Consider the following 9,809-nt stretch of genomic DNA (forward strand, 5'->3'; position numbering starts at 1 on the left):
TCGACAAATTGATCTCATCTTTATGAGAAAAGAAAAAGGGGGGTGATGCCAATGAAATATCCTTCATGGGTAAATTGTTCATACACCATAGGAATTCCACAATTTAAGCAATCCGAATTACACAAAATTGCCTATCAGAACCTTAATGGGTCTGAAATCTGATTTACGACATTTTCACAGGCCAAAATTTCATGTTATTAGTTACTTACATGATTCACAACACTTGTGAATCCAAAATTCCACGTGACCAGAAAATCAAAGCCCAAAGAAAAAGCAAATAGAGGACAAAATGCTTCCCCGCCGCAACATGATTTTTTTTTTGTAAACATTCGATCAGATTTCTCAAGCTGCTATATAAAAGCAAATCAATTTCTAGAATATTGGGATTTTGCAAAATCACAATTCACACTTCTTGAACAAATAGGAGCCTAAAAACAAAAGAGTATTCTTCAATGAAACCTCTTTTACAAAACAACATTCTCTGTAAAGAGTGAAAGATTTTAGCAAACAATTATCTCTCTCAAAATGTGTTGCAAAAGAACAGCAAATCAAAACCAAATGCTTAAAATATTATCCCAAATCCTAAAAACAAAATTACTGCATAGAATTAATTCTTCTGTTATTTTTTAAAGGAACAAGTATTGCGCCAAACCAAAAACTCCAAAAACAGATTTCTGTAACTCATTTCAATAAAAGAAGCCAAGTACTTTGCCACCAACATTCTTTCTCCTTGCTTCTTCGTGATCCATAATGCCAGCGGACGTTGTCAGCACAATGTACCCAAACTGCAAGTTTATTACACATCCATCTCAAAAAAATCCCGAATGTATATTATTCAGTGTGAGATCAAATGAAGCACAAGGAAGATTCACATAGGTGATCAATGATCAGGCATGCCACATTGTGAATGTAGCTTGTCAATTTGCAAATTCCTCTTGGTCAGAGAGAGTCACAAAAGATACATATAAATAAAATATAATTCTCTGTTCTTTCATCTTCTCACCACGAGTCAAACACATTTCTCAATCAATTCCAATTCCAAATATTTTAGTTAATTATAGGCTTTAGTTTTCATATTCAAAGACAAAAAATCTCATTCAACAACTAATAAATAATAGAGTTTTCTTGAGGCAAACCTGTCGGGAGGGGAGCAGTCTTGCCGTCCAAGGTTCGATCTCTTTCACCCCAACATCAAAACGGGGACTAATAACCCCACATTTGTTCAGTCTTCCATTCAATTCAACCACAATTTTTCCAGATCTGTGATCATCAACATACTCAAATTCTCCAATGTAACCTACAAAATGAAATGAAAGTTGAATATACATGCATTTACAAATTCAGACAGACTTAGTCAACAGCTCAAGAGAGAAGCCTATTTAAAACTGAAACATGAGAATATGCAAGAGGACAAACCATGCTTTTGCATGACAAGAAGAAACTTGATTATCACTTTTGAGGATGGCCTGATCATGACTTGTCGTTTTCCTATCTTCTCTGCATTGTACATGCTCTTGAGAGCATCATTCAGGACGCTAACTCTCACCATCCTTGTGAATGCAAAGTGCTGAAGAAATTACATCACAAATCAAATTGTTGAAACAGCCCAAGAGATCAGACATAACAAGTTAACAACCGCCACAAAGAACATACACCAGCGCCACAAGGAAAACATATGGAGCCAACCATGGTATTCAAGATTGTATTGCATGAGCATGGATGACTAACATTGACTTCTCCCAGCAAATAAAGATGGAAAAATATGCTACTGAAAGATCGCTTAAGTAGACCCATGAAAAAAAAATGAAGGCCGTTGTGGATACAGCCTAAAAGGCTGTAATAATGACTACATTATAACTGTATATGTCATACATCAGCCACCCAAAAGTGAAAGCATAATCTTAATAAAAAAGATAAAAAAGTATAATCTATATATGATCAGCAAGTATCCAAGAATACTAACAAATAAATATCACATTTTATTATTTAAAAAGAACAAACACCTTGCATAAAATCAGATTTCCAAGTTGCAGCTATCGACACATCTACAGAGCATATCAGCAATTTAAACACACAGACATGACTTCACTCATCTAGAAGTGGGTGGCAAATCCATGAAATTTTCAGTATCCACACATGTCCAACATTTACATTCAATCCTACAACCCTACCCTCCCGTAATTCCACAAAATAGGAGAACCAATCTACTAAAATGAAGTCTTGAACTGTGTTACATGGACTCGGCACTTTGGGGCAAAGTACCCGTGTCGACACGACATGACACGGGTGCGGGTGTGGGATCTATGTCGGATTCGCCTATTCTCTCTTAGACACGGCTCTTTACAGACAATAAAAGAAATGAAAGAGGAGAGAGCAAGAGAGCAAGAGAGAACCTAATCGAAGCTCCATCCAGTCAAAGATCGAAGACCTCCAGTCGAAGCTCCATCCGGTCGATCCAGTCGAAGATCAAAGCTCCATCAGTCGATCGAACAATCGAACACCCCAGACGACTTCGAAAAGCCTCTCTCTCTCTCTCTCCCTCTCTCGCCTTCTCTCTCTCGCACGATCGCGATCAATCACTTTGCTTTTCTCTCCCTCGCTCTCTCTGTCGTTTTATCTTCTTGACTTGATTCATATCTCTATCTCTTGATTCATATCTATTCGTATCTATCTATATATAATAATAATAATAATAGTTAATAACTATTATTATTATATATTATATAATAATTATTATGTAACATATAATATAATTATAAGATAATATATACTTATATATATATAGATATTAATATAAAAAAAATAAACACATGTATGTAAAAAAAAAAAAAATTAATTGGAACACATTATTTAAAAAATATAATAAATAAATAAAATAATTAATGTATATTAAAATTAAAATATTTACAAAAAAATTAAAAATTTGTCGTGTCCCCTGCCGTGTTCGTGTCCCCATTTTTTAGAAATTGTCGTATCCCGTGTCCGTGTCTGTGTCCGTATCCATGTCCGTGCTTCATAAATTTTTATGTCATTTATATAATATAACTCATATTCATATAATAAATATATATTTTTTAAAAAAAACTATTTAATGTATCCCCGTACACGTATCTAAATTTGGATATATATCCACGTATCCTTTATTTTTAATTTTGAAATGTCCGACACCTAGATACGCACCCGCACCCAATACCCGTACCCGAGTCCGTGTAACATTGGTCTTGAAAATGGATAAAGAAGTCACATTGAGCTTGAAGCAACCCAAAAAACTGAGATTTTTCATAGAAGAAACCAAAAGAACTCCAATCTCAACCACAACCCTACTAATTTCTTTAAGCACAAGCATTCCAAGTCACAAATGTTAGCACATACACAAACATGTTATGGACACAAACATTAAAATTCATCTTCTCTTTTCAACATTTTTCTAAGAGCTACAATATGTACATTCAAGGCTTCAAAAAATAGTGGGTAGGTGACAGTCTTCCCTGGCAGAACAATGCCTAGATGGTCCACATGCAATGACACGTGATTTTTTCCCAGATACAATTTAAAAGGGTACCAAACCAGCAAAAATGCAGATGGGATTGTGTATCTCGCTTTTCCATGTATAATATTACCTGTTATGATTACCGCATTGTTAAATTTTGAAAGACAGCTTAACGTAGACCACACCTGCAATCTTAAACTACCTTTTACCAATTTTAGTACATTTCAAGCTTTATGTCCTCGAAGAATAGGTTCAATTTAATTGTGATCACGAGCAATTCAATGCAAAAATCCATTTTTTATTATTGTGTAATACTAGGGAAATTAAAGAATCTAACTGGAAGACTGTAAGCAGTTAGAAAAATATAAACATGTTTTAAGCTCATGTCCCTTGCCAGCAATTTTCATCTTATTCATTTTTGTTCCGCTTACATTGCTTCAGCGTATTGACAGAATACCATTGTATAGGCAAAGAATGGACTTCAAACTCAACATACACTCAATCTTGAGCTCACTTGTTTTCTTCTGATTGATTTAAGGATTTCTTAATAAATTTGGCCAATCTTGCACTCTCACTCCTCAACCTTGCCTAGACACTGTGCTGTTGCATACAATCAATGTTACTAGACAAGATAAATAGTCAATTTTTAAGTTCTTAAGACTCTGTTTGGTTGGGAGATTTGGGCGGTGATTTGGAAAGAGAAAACGAAAAGATGTAGAAAACTAAGTGAAATTTAGGTATATTTTATTGATATTTAACCTATCTTTTCCCTTTCCCTTTCCCTTTCCCTTTTCAAATTCCCCAACCAAACATAGCCTAAGAAATTTTCTTCTTTTATCTTCTGATATATGCGCACAGCTTAGATGGATTAGTTGTGCTACCTCTACTCAGAAAAAATACCTAGAATTGAAATGCCAGATTACAATTTGAGGCTTAGATAGACAAAATGCCAAAACAATAAAAAAAAAAAAAATGCAGATCATAACAAAGAAATGATTTTTAACATTCTTGTGTCAATATGATCAAACAACAAAGAGAGAAAAACCGTTCATAACCACATACATATACGAAACACACACATATACATATATATAGACGCGTGAATCGAAAAGAAGCAGATCAAGACCTAACGAGGTTCCACGGTGAGGTTTACCTCGCAGAAGAAACGGCGGCACAGCAGGCTTGGTCTCTACTGAGTGTGGATGGCGCTGAGGAGAGTGCAAAGGTCCCTAGGGTTTCGGCTCTTAAATGCAACGAAAAGGTTCATTTCCAGTTTTATCCCTATGAAACTTTGTTATTACGGTAATACCCTGCTAGTCATAGATGGGTCCCGTAAAATGAAACTCCGGCTCCACCGTGCCTTGTAGGCGCAACCCAGGCGGTTAGCAACTCCAATTCAATTTGAATTTTATTAAAACTTTAATAATATATTTTTTAATTTAGTGCAAATTTATGCAAAATTTTAAAAGTTTGACTTAAATTTGAATTGAATTTAGGTAAAGGTATCAGGATAGAGTATCTTGGGATATAATTTAATGAGTGTTAAAAAAGAAAGATGTGACAAAATGTTACATTAATGTGATTAGGGATATGTATGAAGATGTGATGACCACTATTAGATAACTTGCTGGAGAAACAAGTGAATTTTCAATTACTGTAGGTTACACCAATGATCAACCTTAAGTCCGTATCTTTTTAGTTTAGTTATAGGTCAGTTGACGATAAATATTTAGGATGATATGTCATGATTTTTACAAATGATATCATGTTAGTAGATGAAACTAGAGAATGAGTTAACACTAAGTTAAAAACTTTGAGAGAAACACTTGAATCTAAAGGATTTAGGATATGCAAAACTAAGAGTACATGAAGTGTAATTTTAGTAATAGTAACAATGGAAGTAGAGGATAAATGAAAATTGCGAATCGAGAACTACCTAAGAGTGAATATTTTCGTTATTTATGATCGATTATCACAACAGCTGGGAGATTAGAGTGGATGTAATCCATAGAATTAAGTTTGTGGTGGCTTAAGTGAATAAGTGTGTCTAGAGTACTGTACGATAAAACGAATATCCACTAGACTAAGAGAGAAATTCTATAGAATGACTATTAAACCAGCAATATTGTACGAGACAAAATGTTGGGCAACTAAGAAATAACATATAGATAAGATGAGTGTTGCTGAGATGAGAATGTTAAGGTAGATGTGTGGCAAGATTATAAAATATAAAGTTATGAATAAGTATATTCAAGAACGGATAAGAGTAGTACCGATAGAATATAAGTTGAGAGATAATAAGTTAAAATGGTTTGGTCATATACAACAGAGACCAACAGATGCAGTAGTGTAGAGATACGATACAGTGACGGTAGATGGAAAGGTTAGGAGAATAAGTAGACCTAGATTGATATGGGCTAGCGTAGTAAATATCGATATGAATCTCCTTAACTTGACTAACGAAATGCCCTTGGATAGAATCGAGTGAAGAAGAAGGATTCGTGTGAACGGCCTCATTTAATGAGATTTAAGGCTTGGTTTGGTTTAGATCATATTTACTATGGTCTATTTTGGCAATTAGAAAAATAGGTAGCTTATTGACTTATTAACTTATTTGGGCCACATCACCTCTTTATTTTTTTTTACAAGTTTTCAAAAAAATTAAAAATTAAAAAAAGTTAACTTTCCCAAAATAAATCTATAGATATCGTACATACAGGTGAACATAATATAAAAATGTTACTATTTTTCTTTCTTGTTTGAAAGTGACAAATAGTGAATTGAATAGTAGTTTGGTTGTTGCTATTTAGGCCAGTAAAAAGGGGTTTCTTGTGTTTTTACTATTTCCTTTTTATTTTTTGGGATTTTTTGAGTGTTATCATCATGAAAAAAGGGGTTTCTTCTAAACTCTAAGCTGGTTATTCAGCGATTATCAAAAGAAGAAAAATGTAAAGATATTGCTCTGGACAATGACTTGATTAGAGATGATTTACGAGGTTCATCTACCCAGGACATGTTTTCTAGCTTTGACCCTCTTGAAATTGCTCTAATTAAAGATACCCATTGTGATGATTTCCTATTTGATTGGGAAACTGTTGCCCAAACTCTTAGAGACAATAACTTAGATGATATGGATAAAGATCTAGTCCCTAATGTCGTCTCACTGGAGCACTATCCGACAAGGCCATGGGTGCCAAATAGTGAATTGAATAGTAGGGCTTCTTCTGATCCATCTTCTAGTTCCCAATCAAGTTCTTCATTTAATTGTGACAAATGAGTTGTTTTTGGAAATAAGGTTCCAATTAATAACAAGAATCTGCATGAAGGCAATGTTAGTTGTTCAGAATGGGGCATCACAAATGCAGCTCCTCGCACAAAGCCTTTCAAGCAAAAAAAGAAAGTGTTTTTGGATAGGAATGTTCTACTCATGGATCGTAACTTGCATCAAAGCCTTACCACTATTGGGTCTTTTTAGTTTTTACACCGGCAAAATTTGTCGGTTGTTAAGGTTCAGATACAAGAGATTTCCCCAACAGAGGAACAAGTTGACATGCCAAACGTTTCATGACCTAGTAGAATAGCCGGATGCACTCCACCCCAATGCCAATGAATCATCATCACAACATATAGAGGATATTCATATGTCTGAATAGGTTGTGGGTGTTCATGACGTGCCACTAACAGAATAGGTTTCTATACAAGTAGTGAAGTGTCATGTGGGGAGATCTAAGCGAATTCAAGCCCTAATAAATCGCTTTGTGGAGTGGGATGATATGACAGCTAATATGGAAATCCCTCAACCCCATGACCAAGATCAAGGCAAGCGTAAGAGATAGCCTCAAATTGAAAATAGTATCAGCAACCCAAGTATCTTCCAGCAACCTCGACGCAGAGCCCTTTAATTAAGTCGTTTCAATCTTGTGCTTATATTTTGTTATTTTTTGGAATATGTACTTATTTTGCCCTCATTGGCAAGGTGTTGTTGTCGTAACTACTAGTAATTTGGGTGTTGATTATTGTATTTTGTTTGCCTTCTTGTTTGCTGATAGTTCTTTTGTAGCGGTGTATTGAACTTGATGTATTCATTTGATTCTATGTATATATTTGCTTTACCATTCCTCAAAAAAGGGAAAAAAAGAAAAAAGAAAAGAAAGTGACAAAGACCATCAAAATGGTGAAATGAGTGATCAAGGTGCACAGGTTTGGCATTATATGAAGAACGTGCATTTTTCTGTGTGCTCAACCTATCAGTTTCACTTTGTTTGGTTAGAGTGATTTGGAAAGGAAAAAAAAAAAGAAAAAAAGATATTTGAAGAAATGGATTTCAATCCCTTAAGGTTGTTTGAGATATTCTACATAAGTGTATTTTTTGACTTTTTAGACTAAAAAGTTGAGGAAAAAAAAAAGATCGTTATTTGGAATAAATTTTTGGTTTTTTTTATGGAAAAATGTGTATTGAAAAATTATATAAATTAGTGTATAGGAGAAGTTTGGGCAGAGTAGGTAATACGGTGGGCAGAGTAGTGTATAAGAGAAGCTTGCCTCATTTTTGGGCATTGAATTGAACGGTGTTGTTCGACCCGTTAAGACCCACCACGAGTCCCGTTTTACTAATCGGAACCGTTTAATGTGTAGAACTCGTTGAGTACCACATACTTGTAAAAAATCACATTAATCGGATATCGATAACTATCTGATCGAAATAGTTTTTTTTGTCAAAAGTTAACGATAACACCATCCATTTTTTATACAAAATTGTTTTGATCATATATTTAGCGATATTCGATCAACTTGATTTTTTACAGGCATATATTACTCGACGAGTTCTATACATTGAACAGTTCAGATTATCAAAACGGGACCCGTGATGCGCCCCATGGACCGAACAACACCATCATGTTTGTTTCTCCGCCTGTTCACTTTGTACAAACGGTGGGCAACTAAAGTACAACCCACGTGACATGTGAGTTGTACCTTCTTCTTTTTTTAAATTAATTTTTTTATATTTTTTTGGATGAATAGTGATAACTTTTTAACTTTTTGATTTTTTGATTTTTTTTGAGGTATGCCAAACTAGCAGATTGCCAAATATGAGAGAAATTGAGACAAATGGAAAGAAATAGAGAGAGACACATTTTTCTCATAACTCATATTTTCAATCTCTCCAAAAGTAAAGAGAAATAGAAAAAAATAAAACCACTAAATATTATTTTGTTATAATACCAAAACTATATTTTTAAATATAGAACAAATAAAAATACTAACACATATAAAAAGGTTAATTTGGTAATATAATATTACATCATTTATTTTCTTTTATATAACTTATCAAACAAGAAATGAGAAAAATCAATAATTTTTTTTTCTCTTAACTATCCAAACAAAAGGAAAAGAAATCACAATCTTTTCTTTTATTTTCCGTTCACAAATAACTTATTTAATCATTTTTTTTTAATAAATTTTGTCTTTTAAATTACCAAACATACTATTAAATATGGAATTGATGGATCGAGTTGTGGCTACTTGGCCTTCGAATGAGGGTAGTAGCCAAAGCGTTAGGATCCTCTAGAGTAATACCCTACAATGAAGATGAGATAGTCGACACATGGCCCACTCACCAACCAAAGGGCTGAGATTTAAACTTACCAGAACAACGTTGTTTTGGTGAGTAAATTAAGGGGAAAAAATCCAAAATTCAAATTTCTAGATTTCATTTATGGAGGAGAGTTATAGAGAGAGAGATAGAGAGAGAAGGGCTAAGAGAAAATGAAGAGGAGGACGTCGCGCGCCCCTGTAACAACCCTGACCCATAATTAATGTTAATCCATGCTTAATTATGCCTAATAAATAATTAAAACAAATTTTTGCATCATATGTTGCCTTATTTGTGTTTATATCTGTTTAACTTAGAAAGATCTATTCATGTTTCCATTTCGGTTTGCAAATTGAATTCCTTATCGGCAGCCGATTCAGAAATTGACTTGATTTATGTGTTATTTGAGATTTTTTGAATTTTATAGTAAGTTTAATTGAAATTCGATTCGGAATAAAATAATTAGAACAAAATAATGCAAATTTGTTTAATTAAGGTCTCGTTTGGGAAGCAACCGGTTTAGCCAAAAAGTTACTAAAAAAGCCAAAAAGCCAACAACCTATACCAAAAAGTCAAAGATTCTTTTTCTCTTTACTTTTTGCACATCTTTTCGTAAAAAGTTAAAAAGTCATCCAAAACATACTAGTTTTGTTCACATCATACTTTAGCAAAAAAGTTAAAAAATTACTAAAAAAAGCTTGTTCCCGAACGACGTCTAAGTCATTA

At 33.8% G+C, this 9,809-nt stretch overlaps 1 protein-coding gene across 2 annotated transcripts; it reads right to left on the bottom strand.

Annotated features, from left to right (window-relative positions):
• Nucleotides 1-386: 386 nt before the first annotated feature.
• On the bottom strand, nucleotides 387-4,821 carry LOC114281312 (small ribosomal subunit protein uS8). 2 transcript variants are annotated; one of them, XM_028223767.2, is made up of 4 exons: nucleotides 4,644-4,821; nucleotides 1,417-1,567; nucleotides 1,137-1,297; nucleotides 387-785 (listed from the first exon to the last, which is right to left on the bottom strand). In XM_028223767.2, exons 2-4 carry the CDS (start codon nucleotides 1,547-1,549, stop codon nucleotides 687-689), a joined length of 393 nt encoding a protein of 130 aa, XP_028079568.1. In that variant the 5' UTR covers nucleotides 1,550-1,567; nucleotides 4,644-4,821; the 3' UTR covers nucleotides 387-686. The 2 variants fall into 2 exon arrangements, with proteins under 2 accessions (XP_028079568.1, XP_082773596.1); XM_082917470.1 differs by having other exon boundaries at nucleotides 4,617-4,706.
• Nucleotides 4,822-9,809: the final 4,988 nt, after the last annotated feature.

This window comes from Camellia sinensis, chromosome 3 (assembly GCF_055761805.1).
Source record: "Camellia sinensis isolate YWXY chromosome 3, ASM5576180v1, whole genome shotgun sequence".
Lineage (NCBI taxonomy): Eukaryota > Viridiplantae > Streptophyta > Magnoliopsida > Ericales > Theaceae > Camellia > Camellia sinensis.

Bases quoted from the DNA above. Each gene is read 5' to 3' on its own strand.
- LOC114281312 (XM_028223767.2), bottom strand. From the start codon at position 1,549: ATGGTGAGAGTTAGCGTCCTGAATGATGCTCTCAAGAGCATGTACAAT. The intron at 1,298-1,416 runs GTTTGTCCTCTT...TTCATTTTGTAG, and splicing joins TCTTGTCATGCAAAAGCATG to GTTACATTGGAGAATTTGAG. The intron at 786-1,136 runs GTTTGCCTCAAG...ATAAACTTGCAG, and splicing joins GACTGCTCCCCTCCCGACAG to TTTGGGTACATTGTGCTGAC.